The 13,653-nt window shown below is 41.4% G+C and overlaps 1 protein-coding gene across 14 annotated transcripts in view; it reads left to right on the forward strand.

The window, feature by feature from the left end:
• dmd (dystrophin) overlaps positions 1 to 13,653 on the forward strand; it is a 1,582,845-nt gene that overhangs the window by 1,484,217 nt on the left and 84,975 nt on the right. For all 14 annotated transcript variants that reach the window (XM_055644518.1, XM_055644513.1, XM_055644515.1 and 11 more), the window contains 2 exons: positions 5,657 to 5,742; positions 11,162 to 11,319. In XM_055644518.1, the coding sequence (XP_055500493.1) occupies positions 5,657 to 5,742; positions 11,162 to 11,319 (244 nt within the window). The remainder of the gene's footprint in view (positions 1 to 5,656; positions 5,743 to 11,161; positions 11,320 to 13,653) is intronic.

The following is a 13,653-nucleotide window of genomic DNA, read 5'->3' on the forward strand; positions in this document are numbered from 1 at the left end:
TCTCGATCTCTCTCTCTCTCTCTCTCTCCCCCCTCTCTTCGCGATCTCCTTCCCTTCCCTCTCTCCCCACCCTTCCATCTCTCCCTCCCTTACCTCTTCGTGAGAGTTGGCAGCTCTGCTATGCCTTGGGTCCAAAAGAGGATAGATAGAAAATACTTAATTGTCTTTGTAAGAAGATTTTAATAAGCTCTTCTACATTTAAGGTAAATTGACATATTAGAGGCAAAACACATTTTCAATATACAGGTCTCTCCACACAACTGAAAACAATTGCATTTAAGTGATATATCATCCATTGTTCAGGCAAGTAGCACTAGGTTACAATAAACTTCCTGCATATTCCAGGAATTCATCTCATAAAAATGGGAGAGGCTTAAATGCATTGTAAAATCATAAATCCATGTTGACTTGGACTAATGCTTTTACTGCTATCCAAATGCCCCATTATTACATCTTTAATAATTGACTCCAGCATCTTTCACACCACCAAAGTCAGGCTAACTGGTCTGTAATTCCCCATTTTCTCTCTCGCTCCTTTCTTGAAAAGTGGGATAGCATTAGCTATCCTCCAATCCACAGGAACTGATCGTAAATCTATTGATCGTTGGAAAATAATAGAAAGATAGAAATTAGGTGCAGGAGTAGGCCATTCGTCCCTTCGAGCCTGCACCGCCATTCAATATGATCATGGCTGACCATCCAACTCAGTATCCCGTACCTGCCTTCTCTCCATACCCTCTGATCCCCTTAGCCACAAGGGCCACATCTAACTCCCTCTTAAATATAGCCAATGAACTGGCCTCGACTACCCTCTGCGGCAGAGAGTTCCAGAGATTCACCACTCTCTGTGTGAAAAAGGTTCTTCTCATCTCGGTTTTAAAGGATTTCCCCCTTATCCTTAAGCTGTGACCCCTTGTCCTGGACTTCCCCAACATCGGGAGCAATCTTCCTGCATCTAGTCTGTCCAACCCCTTAAGAATTTTGTAAGTTTCTATAAGATCCCCTCTCAATCTCCTAAATTCTAGAGAGTATAAACCAAGTGTATCCAGTCTTTCTTCATAAGACAGTCCTGACATCCCAGGAATCAGTCTGGTGAACCTTCTCTGCACTCCCTCTATGGCAATAATGTCCTTCCTCAGATTTGGAGACCAAAACTGTACGCAATACTCCAGGTGTGGTCTCACCAAGACCCTGTACAACTGCAGTAGAAACTCCCTGCTCCTATACTCAAATCCTTTCGCTATGAAAGCTAACATACCATTCGCTTTCTTCACTGCCTGCTGCACCTGCATGCCTACTTTCAATGACTGGTGTACCATGACACCCAGGTCTCGCTGCATCTCCCCTTTTCCTAGTCGGCCGCCATTTAGATAATAGTCTGCTTTCCTGTTTTTGCCACCAAAATGGATAACCTCACATTTATCCACATTATACTGCATCTGCCAAACATTTGCCCACTCACCCAGCCTATCCAAGTCACCTTGCAGTCTCCTAGCATCCTCCTCACAGCTAACACTGTCCCCCAGCTTAGTGTCATCCGCAAACTTGGAGATATTGCCTTCAATTCCCTCATCCAGATCATTAATATATATTGTAAATAGGTGGGGTCCCAGCACTGAGCCTTGCGGTACCCCACTAGTCACTGCCTGCCTAATGAAGAACTCAACCATATTATGGTCACTCTTGCCCAAGGGGGCAGTACAACAAGATTGCTAACTAACCCTTCCTCATTACTCAATACCCAGTCTAAAATAGCCTGCTCTCTCGTTGGTTCCTCTACATGTTAATCATATGTATAAATATATATGTATGTGTATATATATGCATGTATATGTATATGTGTGTATATATGTATGTATATATATGTTTATATGTGTGTATGTATGCATATAAATGTATCCATATGTATGTGTGTATTTGTATGTGTGGATATGTATGTGTATATGTATGTATGTATGTGTATATATGTGTGTGTATATATGTATGTGTATATATATGTGTGTGTAAATATATATATGCATATATATATTATTACTATATAATTATATATATAATTGCCTTTATGGTTTATGTATATCATCTTACAAGACAAATAAATTAATAGCGATTATTTAAATCAAAGTAGCTTCTGATACATGAGAATAAACTATTATCTCTAACTTGCCTCTCACACACAGACACACATTCATATAAATATATTAAATATATATACGTTAAATTTAATTTTTTGCAGTGTGTGTTAAAGCAATACAATGCAAGGGAAACTACACAAAGGAGGGGTCTGTTCCCGCTACAAGATACTTGAGGATCTTTGCTTTGGATCAAAGATTATAGCGGAGCTCTATAATCTTTGCTTTGAATCACAGCGGGTGGAATACCGGAAGTCGAGTGTCGCTGTAACAAATGGCGGCCGTGACGTTCCGTTGCGTACTACACGTCAGCCCATTGAATTTCGAAGGAGTGGTCTATCTTGTCCCTCTACGATCTTTGGTAGGTACAGTGGCTTGCAAAAGTATTCATGCCCCTTGAACTTTTCCACATTTTGTCACATTACAACCACAAATGTAAATGTATCTTATTGGGATTTTATGTGATAGACCAACACAAAGTGGCACATAATTGTGAAGTGGAAGGAAAATGATACATGGTTTTCAAATTTTTTTACAAATAAAAAACTTAAAAGTGTGGCGTGCAAAAGTATTCAGCCCTCCTGAGTCAATACTTTGTAGAACCACCTTTTGCTGCAATTACAGCTGCAAGTCTTTTGGGGTATGTCTCTACCAGCTTTGCACATCTAGAGACTGAAATTTTTGCCTATTCTTCTTTGCAAAATAACTCGAGCTCAGTCAGATTGGATGGAGAGCGTCTGTGAACAGCAATTTTCAAATCTTGCCAGAGATTCTCAATTGGATTTAGGTCTGGACTTTGACGGGGCCATTCTAACACATGAATATGCTTTGATCTAAACCATTCCATTTGAGCTCTGTTTAGGGTCGTTGTCCTGCTGGAAGGTGAACATCCGCCCCAGTCTCAAGTCTTTTGCAAACTCTAACAGGTTTTCTTCCAAGATTGCCCTGTATTTGGCTCCATCCATCTTCCCATCAACTCTGACCAGCTTCCCTGTCCCTGCTGAAGAAAAGCATCCCCACAGCATGATGCTGCCACCACCATGTTTCACAGTGGGGATGGTGTGTTCAGGGTGATGTGCAGTGTTAGTTTTCCGCCACACATAGCGTTTTGCATTTAGGCCAAAAACTTTAATTTTGGTCTCATCTGACCAGAGCACCTTCCTCCACATGTTTGCTGTGTCCCCCACATGGCTTGTGGCAAACTGCAAACGGGACTTCTTATGGCTTTTTTTCAACAATGGTTTTCTTCTTGCCACTCTTCCATAAAGGCCCGATTTGTGGAGTGCACGACTAATAGTTGTCCTGTGGACAGATTCTCCCACCTGAGCTGTGGATCTCTGCAGCTCCTCCAGAGTTACCATGGGCCTCTTGGCTGCTTCTCTGATCAATGCTCTCCTTGCCCGGCCTGTCAGTTTAGGTGGATGGCCATGTCTTGGTAGGTTTGCAGTTGTGCCATACTCGTTCCATTTTCAGATGATGAATTGAACAGTGTTCCGTGAGATGTTCAAAGCTTGGGATATTTTTTTATAATAATAATAATAATAATAAACTTTATTACAGACTCAAGGTCCAGACAAGGGGCAACATTACATTAAAAAATGCATTGCATATTAAATATCATAAATACATATAAAATCTTGGTATATCACATAAAAGCATCATAATTTATATATTTTTTAAAAACACAATACATAAGTTAAAAATCCAGATATAACCTAACCCTGCTTTAAACTTCTCCACAACTTTATCCCTGACCTGTCTGGTGTGTTCCTTGGGCTTCATTATGCTGTTTGTTCACTAATGTTCTCTAACAAACCTCTGAGGCCTTCACAGAACAGCTGTATTTATACTGAGATTCGATTACACACAAGTGGACTCTATTTACTAACTAGGTGACTTCTGAAGGCAATTGGTTGCACTGGATTTTATTTAGGGGTATCAGAGTAAAGGGGGCTGAATACTTTTGCATGGCACACTTTTCAGTTTTTTATTTGTAAAAAAAATTGAAAACCATGTATCATTTTCCTTCCACTTCACAATTATGCGCCACTTTGTGTTGGTCTATCACATAAAATCCCAATAAAATACATTTACGTTTGTGGTTGTAACGTGACAAAATGGGGAAAAGTTCAAGGGGTATGAATACTTTTGCAAGCCACTGTATGTGAAACGGGCTGGTGGCGAAGGTGCTTGAGGCAGGTCCTAACGCAATGTTTGAGAAACATTTAGATGGGTGCATGGATAGGATAGGTTTGGAACGATGTGCGCCAAACACTGGTAGGTGGGACTTGTGTAGATGGGGCATATTGGTCAGCATGGGCAAGTTGGGATGAAGAGTCTGTTTCCACACAATGTATGACTATGACTCCAAGTACCCCAGCACCTAAACACAAAGTGCTGATGAACTCAGCGGGTCAGGCATCATCTGCGGAGAAAATGGACAGACAATCTGGTAACGTCCATCTGTCCAAGGAACTGCAGAAGCTGATTTACAAAAAAAGACACAAAGCGCTCCAGTTATTTAGCGAGTCAGACAGTATCCCTGGAAGATATCAACAGGTGATGTTTCGGGTCGAAGTCCATTTTCAGTACAAAGACCGTCTTGAAGAAGGATCCCTATCCAAAATGTCACTGATCCATTTCTTCCAGTTATGCTGCCTGACCTGCTGTGACTTGATTACTAATATATCTCACCTCATCAGTGAGATTAACAATATCCTCTATTCCTCCCCAGCCCCCACCAATCTTTCTCGCCACTTTGTGTAATTTAAAAAAAGACGACACAAAAAAGGAGTTTAACATCTTTTTTTTTTTTTCTCCTCATTTAAACCTTTCACGTGAAAATTTAAATAACATCAAAGGATATACGGGTTACCTGTGTGCCTGCCATTGTGGAATCCATTTTTCCAGCTAATTCCTCCCCGCAGCAGCAGGAAAATTTTCAAGCACTTTTTCATGCAGATAATGGGTCTTTTTAAATCTTGCATGGGTTGCAGTTTGTAAAGCTGAAACAACCAGCCCATCATTCGTTCCTGACTAATGTGCCGTATCCCTGGGCTGGCCATTTCATTTAATACAGAGAGCAGAAAATAGTTGGCAATGCTTATTGCTTGGTGCTCCAGAAATACATGGTTATCTACCAGTTTACACAGATTACACTGAACAGTTGACAATGGCAACCTTCACTTGCAGCATCAGTGAACAACTGAAATGGACTTTTTTTTAAAACCAGTCCACAGCAAAATGTGTAGTGGCCGGATTTGTTGAACCACTACTGTGGGGGAAAAAAAAGGATGTGTGTGCCAAGTCATAATCAATACACTGTTTCTTTCACCATTTTGACTGAATCACCTGGTGTCCTCGTGATTTTGATATTTTAGCTTTGTCCGAGGTTGAGTGCATCTAGTATTTCAAACTGGCTTGTGCCTTGGGACAGTAATTTCTCCCAACGTGCAAAGAAAGCTTGATTTTTCACTCCCAGTTGAATCCAGTGAAAACATATCACTAAGTTTAATTTCTCTCTCCAGTGGTCGAACGGGGAAGATTCGCGTCCTGTCCTTTAAAAGTGGAATCCTGTCTCTGTGCAAAGCACACCTGGAGGACAAATACCGCTGTAAGTTTGTCTTGAAGTCCTTCACAGCCCTGTTTCTGTTTTATTACATTTACTGAAGTAAAAATAAGCATTGTTGGTCCAGTCAGTTTCAGTCTAGCAAATCATGGCCATTCGGGCGTTTCGGGTCTGTTTTATTTTCATGGCCTGCTTTTAACTTTTACAGTTCTTCAAACATCTTTGCTTTCTTCGTAAAGTCGATAAGTTATGTTTTGCTTTGTTTCACACCGTTTCCTTGATTAATTTCCACATTATTGTAATTAATTTGTACAAAAAGCATGCTTGGGAATGACAAAGTTATTTTGTTTATTTTTGTCAAAAAAATGTAAAGTAGATTCATACATTTTTAGAGTGACATGCCTCATTAACTCTCAAACACAACTTCCACAATCTGTCACGTAGATTGAAAATAGCTCACTTGAAGATGCCTAGTTACATCCCTGAGAAGAATGCAGACATCCTGTTTGTTCTGCCTCATGCACCATGTTATGGCTTGGGATTAAACCCACTGCAGACAGTTAATGTGCCTCAATAGCAAGAGCAGTAAAGACGGAAGTTCTACATGTGTCCTTGTTATCGGCACACAACGCAATATTCTCTCAAAGTACAGGAATTTCCATGGATAATGGGGCACAAATAGTTCTGATTTCTTTAAAGAACATTGACCAGGAAGCAAATATTTGGCAGGCAAACCTAGTCTGAAGTTCAGACAAAAGAACTGTTTGTACACAGCACCCCTGTGTTGCCTGCACGTTGTTTAATTGTAGTAAGAGTATGAATTTGCACAAAGTGGAAGTGAGGTGCTGTTTTTTTCCTGCCGTTTTTTCCTCTCCACGCCACGTTTCTGTGAAAGTAGTTCTCCCTTTCAAGTGGGATGGGAGAGTAGCTGCAGTTTAATGGGAAATGCTGGCAGTGATTTCTGGGACTGGTGACATGCTGCTGTGCAGTTCCCTGCAGTCTGGTGATATCCTGACTGCACACCAGGGAGGTTTGGGAATATGCGTTCGTGCACACGTCCCTCAGGGGTATGCATGTGTAACCATCCACATTTCAAATGAAAATATGAGCTAGTGTTCTCTATACAGCCACACAGTTGGGTCCATTCATCATGGCCTGCTCTTGCTGTTGCCATGTTGATGCAGTGATCTTTCAGCTAGATGTGACTCAGCTTTAACTTTTCTGACACTGACCCTCACAACTGATAGATTTCCCCCAATTTCTACCATCATTAATTACACCAGCAAATCCTGGCTTGAAAAATATAAATGATTGCTTTGTAATTGAAACGGTGCATTGTGCATCACATCTGACCAGGTCCCAAACATTTGTATCCGTAAAGAGCATGGCGTACACAGTGAGACTTCATTGGGCTTTGTAATGTTCAGGGGAGATAGAAGTGGAATACAAAAACTGGGAGGATATAAACTATTCTTACAGAGCACATTGAGCACAATTATTTTTCTCTGGAGATAATGCTTGACCCGCTGAGTTACTCCAGCACTTTGTGTCTATCTTCATTCAACACAGAGCTGATTACAGCATTAATCAGTCTTTTATTGAATTATTTCACTTTCCGTGCCTTCCATAATGTTTGGGACAAAGACCCATCATTTATTTATTTGGTTCTGGAACACATTTTGAGATTTGTAATGGAAAAATCACATGTGATTAAAGAGTATAAAGGACATTTTTATACATTTTGGTTTCACTATGTAGAAATTACAGCTGTGTTGAAACAAACTCCCCACCCCCATTTCAGGGCACCATAATGTTTGTGTCACATGGCTTCACAAGTGTTTGTAATTGCTCAGGTGTGTTTAAATGCCTCCTTAATGCAGGTATAAGTGAGCTCTCAGCACCTAGTCTTTCCTCCATTCTTTCTTTCACCTATGGGAACTTTTATTGCTGTTTATCAACATGAGGACCAAACTTGTACCAATGACAGTGAAATAAGCCATTATGAGACTGAGAAACAAGAATTAAACTATTAGAGACATCAGCCAAACCTTAGGATTACCAAAATCAACTGTTTGGAATATTACTAAGAAGAAAGAGAGCACTGGTGAGCTTACTAATCGCAAAGGGACTGGCAGGCCAAGGAAGACCTCCACAGCTGATGACAGAAGAATTTTCTCTATAATAAAGCAAATTCCCCAAACACCTGTCTGACAGATCAGAAACACTCTTTAGTAGACAGGTGTGGATTTGTCAATGACTACTGTCTGCAGAAGACTTCATGAACAGAAATACAGAGGCTACACTGCAAGATGCAAACCACTGGTTAACTGCAAAAATAAGATGGCCTGGTTACAGTTTACCAAGAAGTACTTAAAAGAGCAACCCCAGTTTTGGAAAAGGTCTTGTGGACAGATGAGACAAAGATTAACTTGTATCAGAGTGATGGCAAGAGCAAAGTTTGGAGGAGAGAAGGAACTGCCCAAGATCCAAAGCATACCACCTCATCTGTGCAACACGGTGGTGGGGATGTTATGGCCTGGGCATGTATGGCTGCTGAAGGTACTGGCTCATTGATGATACAACTGCTGATTGCAGTAGCATAATGAATCCTGAAGTGTATAGACACATCCTATCTGCTCAAGTTCAAACAAATGCGTCAAAACTCATTGGCTGGCAGTTCAATCTACAGCAAGACAATGATCCTAATCATACTGCTAAAGCAACAAAGGAGTTTTTCAATGCTTTAAAAATGATCAATCCTTGAGTGGCCAAGTCAATCACCCGATCTGAACCCAATTGAGCATGCCTTTTATATGCTTAAGAGAAAAACTGAAGGGGACTAGCCCCCAAAACAAGCATAAGCTAAAGATGACTGCAATACAGGCATGGCAAGAGCATCAACATAGAAGATACTCAGCAACTAGTGATGTCCATGAATCACAGACTTCAAGTAGTCATTGCATTCAAAGGATATGCACCAAAATACTAAACATGGCTACTTTCATTTACATGACATTACTGTGTCCCAAACATTATGGTGCCCTGACATGGGGGGGGGGGGGGGGGGACTGTGTATAAACACTGCTGTAGTTTATGCATGGTGGAATCAAAATGTATATTAATGACCTTTATTAAAATCTGACAATGTGCACTTTAACCACATGTGATTTTTTTTTTTCTATTACAAATCTCAAATTGTGAAGTATATAGGCAAATAAATAAATCATGGGTCTTTGTCCCAAGCATTATGGAGGGCACTATACTTAGCCGGTTATCCAAATGTAAGTAATATTTAAAAATAAATACTAGAGCTACAGAAAAAAATACTGAACTGATACAAACTGGCGCACTTGGTCGAGCTGCTACCTCACAATGCCTGAGAGCTACATTCAATCCCGACCTCGGTGCTGTCTGTGTGGAGTTTGCGTTTTCTCCTTGTCACTGTGTGGGTTTCCTCTGGGTGCTGCAGTTTCCTCCCACATCCCGAATGCATGTGGGTTTGTCCCTTTAGTTGGCCTCTTTAAATTGCCCCTACTGTGTAGGGAGTGGATGCGAAAGTGGGATAACAGAATCAGTGTGAACGGGTGATGGATGGTTGGTGTGGAATCGGTGGGCCTGTTTCCATGTTGTGTCTCTAACTTAACTAAACGTGCATTACAGTTTTCTATTTACTGTGCAAACATGCATAATCTTTAACATTATTGCAAAATATATTAAAGATAAATACATGTTTGTATATTCCAAGAAATTAATCTTGAATTGATAATGCAAAAGAACAGGTGTTGTACTCCAATATGAGGATTGATTACACTTGATAAAAGTATGTTTCAGTATCAGAGTGCAATAGATTAGGCTGTGGCTGTGGGTTTGGCATTATCAACTGAAACTCTTTCTAGCTAAAGGTATGGAATGAATACAGTGCTACCAGAGACATATATGCAGGAAGGCTTTAAATAGCCTGGAGTATTTTGCAAGACACTGACAGGCTGCTGTGAGGATTATACAGAAATAATTGGAGATAGCTAGTCAGTCTACACTGCGCCTGCAGACAGTTAAGCAGCACACAGTGAAAGCACTAATGCAGTGGTGTCAGTACAGTGCCACAAAGGGCAGCATATAGTAAAACCACTGCAGGAGATCATGCAGCATTGCATGAAATTACAAGAGGCAATCATGCAGAATATAATGATGCTAATGCAATGTGTTATCTGTGCAATGCAATGACCAAAAACAATCTTCTATGTTGCCCATAACATGTATGACAAACCATACCAGAACATGTTCTGCAAAACAATGTTAACGATATAACAAGCCTACACCGTGATGAGATTCAACGTATAATTTAGGTCTCTCTACACTCTTGATATCAACGTATCTCATGAAGAGCTCCACGCCTCTGTACAGGGGAGTCGTAACCCATTACGAGGGATTGCAACATCGGCAGTTTCTTCCCAATTGTTATCAGGCAACTGAACGATCCTACAAACAACTTGAGAGCAGTCCTGAGCTGCTATGTACCTATCTCATTGAAGACCCTTGGACTCTTTAATCGGACTTTATCTTGCATTAAACGTTATTCCCTTTATCATGTAGCTGTACACTGTGGTCTGCTCGATTGTATAATCATGTATAGTCTTTCTGCTGACAGGTTAGCATGCAACAAAACACTTTTCACTACACCTCGTTAATGTGAAAATAAACCAAACTAAACCATCACCAGTGCCATTAGAATGCTAAGCTCAGTCTATTTGTTCTTGTGGAGATAGAAGACCCTGAGGTAAGCATGCAAAGGACCACATTTGGTGTTCTGGCCAACACTTGTATATGGAGCAGCATCATTAAAACCTATAAATCAGCTGACCGTCAAATTGACCGTCAAATTTATCTTTATAGGGAAAGTAATTAGTTAGTTGTCAAAGACCAGGGTGGTCACAGGTCAAGAATGCATGCTACTTATCTACGTTGGAGTATTAATGGGTAGTGCTCCTGTGGTTTCAATCAACTGGAATTTAAAAAATGAGTTTACACCAGATGTCATCCCAGGATTGAAGTTGGATTCAATCCTACATCCACTCCTCCAAGCAATGCTTGGAAGTGTTATGAAATACGCCTTTTCGAGAGGGATTACAAGTATTCGTAGACACAAAGAACTGCAGGTGTTGTTTAATCAAAAATGACATAAGTGCTGGAGTAACTCAGCGGGTCAGGCGGGATCTCTGGAGAATGTAACTGCTGCTGGTCGAGACTTTTCTTCAGTCTGATCGGGAGCCTCCTTCAGCCTAAAACATCGCTGATCCATGGTCTCCAGCGATGCTACCTGACCCACTGAGTTACTCGAGCACTTTGTGTTTTTATTACCAGTATTTACTGTGCTGAAGCTCCATTCCTGCAGATTGGTGACGGGAGTTTTTCCTTTACAGAAATAACCATGCCTTCTCCTAATATAAATGCCATTTCTTTGCAGATCTGTTCAAGCAAGTAGCGAGTCCCACTGGATTCTGTGACCAGCGTAGGCTCGGCCTTCTACTACATGACGCAATTCAGATTCCTCGCCAGCTGGGAGAGGTTGCATCCTTTGGAGGCAGCAACATTGAACCCAGTGTTCGCAGCTGCTTCCAGTTTGTAAGTTTATGGTGTTTTTGCCAGATTTCTTTTTCCCTCAGTGAACCGATGAATTGAGATGTAATGCATAAATTACGGGGAATTACCATTGAGTTGCTGCACAGAGACAGACCATTTGTCCCAACTTGTTTGTGCTCCATGCCAGTCTCCTTTCCCAAACTCCGTCGGCTCCGTTTTGAATGCAGTCCTTTACCTGTTGATCCACAGCCGTAAAGACTCCCAACCATCACCAGGTGGACTTTGGGGCAATCAAACAGTTTCCTTTCGGGGGCCTGAGGAGAAATGATTGTTGATGATCTTGCAAGCTTTGCATAGAGCCATCAATGGGATAGTCCCTGGATTCGGTGCAGAGATTTTAAAAAACTGCTTTGAAAAGATTTGCTGAGGGTTTGACCTAGTGTTACTATTATCTTTACTTAACTGCCCTGGTAGGCAGGTACAATCCCTGGCTCGTGCTGGTTGCCCCTCATGTTGTCTGTCTCATGCCCTCCACTAAAACCAGGGGATTTTAATGAATATACAGCGCATTCAGAAAGTATTCAGATCCCTTCACTTTTTCTGGAATCTCTGGAACTCTCTGCCACAGAGGGTAGTTGAGGCCAGTTCATTGGCTATATTTAAGAGGGAGTTAGATGTGGCCCTTGTGGCTAAGGGGATCCGAGGGTATGGAGAGAAGGCAGGTACGGGATACTGAGTTGGATGATCAGCCATGATCATATTGAATGGCGGTGCAGGCTCGAAGGGCCGAATGGCCTACTCCTGCACCTAATTTCTATGTTTTACACATTTTGTTACGTCACGGCCTTATTTTAAAATGAATTCAATTCTTTTTTTTATCACCGATCTACACACAAAACCCCAGAATAAAGAAGTGAAAACAGTGTTTATATATTATTGCAAAGTAATTAAAAAGAAATAACTGAAATATCACATTTAGATAAGTATTCAGACCCTTTGCTATGACACCCAAAATTAAGCTTAGGATCATCCTGTTTCCATTGATTATCCTTGAGATGTTTCTACAACTTGATTGGAGTCCACCAATGGTAAATTAAATTGATTGGACATGATTTGGAAAGGCACACACCTATCTCTATAAGGTCTCATAGTTGACAGTGCAAACAAACTGTCCAAAACCAAACCAAAAACCAGGAATTGTCCGTAGACCTCCGAGACAAGATTATGTCTGGGGAAGAGTATAAAACAATTTCTGCAGCAATACAGGTCCCGAAGAGCACAATGGCCTCCATTATTCTTAAATGGAAGAACTTTGGAACCACCAGGACTCTTCATAGAGCTGGCCGCTCGGCCAAACTGAGGAATCGGGGAAGAAGGATCTTGGTCAGGGAGGTGACGAATGGTCACTCTGACAGAGCTCCAGAGTTCTTCTGTGGAGATGGGAGAACCTTCCAGAAGGACAACTATATCTGTAGCACACCACCAATCAGGCCTTTATGATAGTGGCCAGACAGAGGCCTCTCCTCAGTAAAAGGCACATGACAGCTCGCTTGGAGTTTGACAAAAGGCATGAGAAACAAGATTCTCTGGTCTGATGAAACCAAGGTTGAACTTTTTGGCCTGAATGCCAAGCGTCACGTAATGAGGAAACTAGGCACCGCTCAACACCTGGCCAATACCATACCTACGGTGAAGCATGGTGGTGGCAGCATCATGCTGTGGGGATGTTTTTCAGTGGCAGGAACAAGGAGAGTAGTCAGGATTGAGGGAAAGATGAACGGAACAAAGTACAGAGAGATCCTTGATGAAAGCTTGTCCCAGAGCGTTCTGGACCTCAGACTGGGGCGGAGTTCACCATCCAACGGGAAAATGACCCTAAGCATGCAGCCAAGACAACACGGCAGTGGCTTAGTGACAAGTCTGGGAATGTCCTTGAGTGGCCCAGCCAGAACCCGGACTTGAACCCGATCGAACATCTCTGGAGGGACCTGAAAATAGCTGTGCATCAACGCTCCCCATCCAACCTGACAGAGCTTGAGAGGATCTGCAGAGAAGAATGGGAGAAATTACCCAAATACAGGAGTGCCAAGCTTGTAGCATCATACCCAAGAAGATTGAGGCTGTTAATCGCTGCCAAAGGTGCCTCAAAGTACTGAGTGAAGGGTCTGAATACTTATGTAAAGTGATGTTTCAGTTATTTCTTTTTAATTACTTTGCAAAAATTTCTAAACATCTGTTTTCGCTTTCGTTTTTATGGTGTATTGAGTGTAGATTGATGATAAAAAAATGTGTTTAATACATTTTAGAATAAGGCTGTAACAAATGTGGAAAAAGTGAATGGGTCTCAATACTTTCAGAATGCACTGTACCTGCTTC

Source organism: Leucoraja erinacea, chromosome 13 (assembly GCF_028641065.1).
Source record: "Leucoraja erinacea ecotype New England chromosome 13, Leri_hhj_1, whole genome shotgun sequence".
Lineage (NCBI taxonomy): Eukaryota > Metazoa > Chordata > Chondrichthyes > Rajiformes > Rajidae > Leucoraja > Leucoraja erinaceus.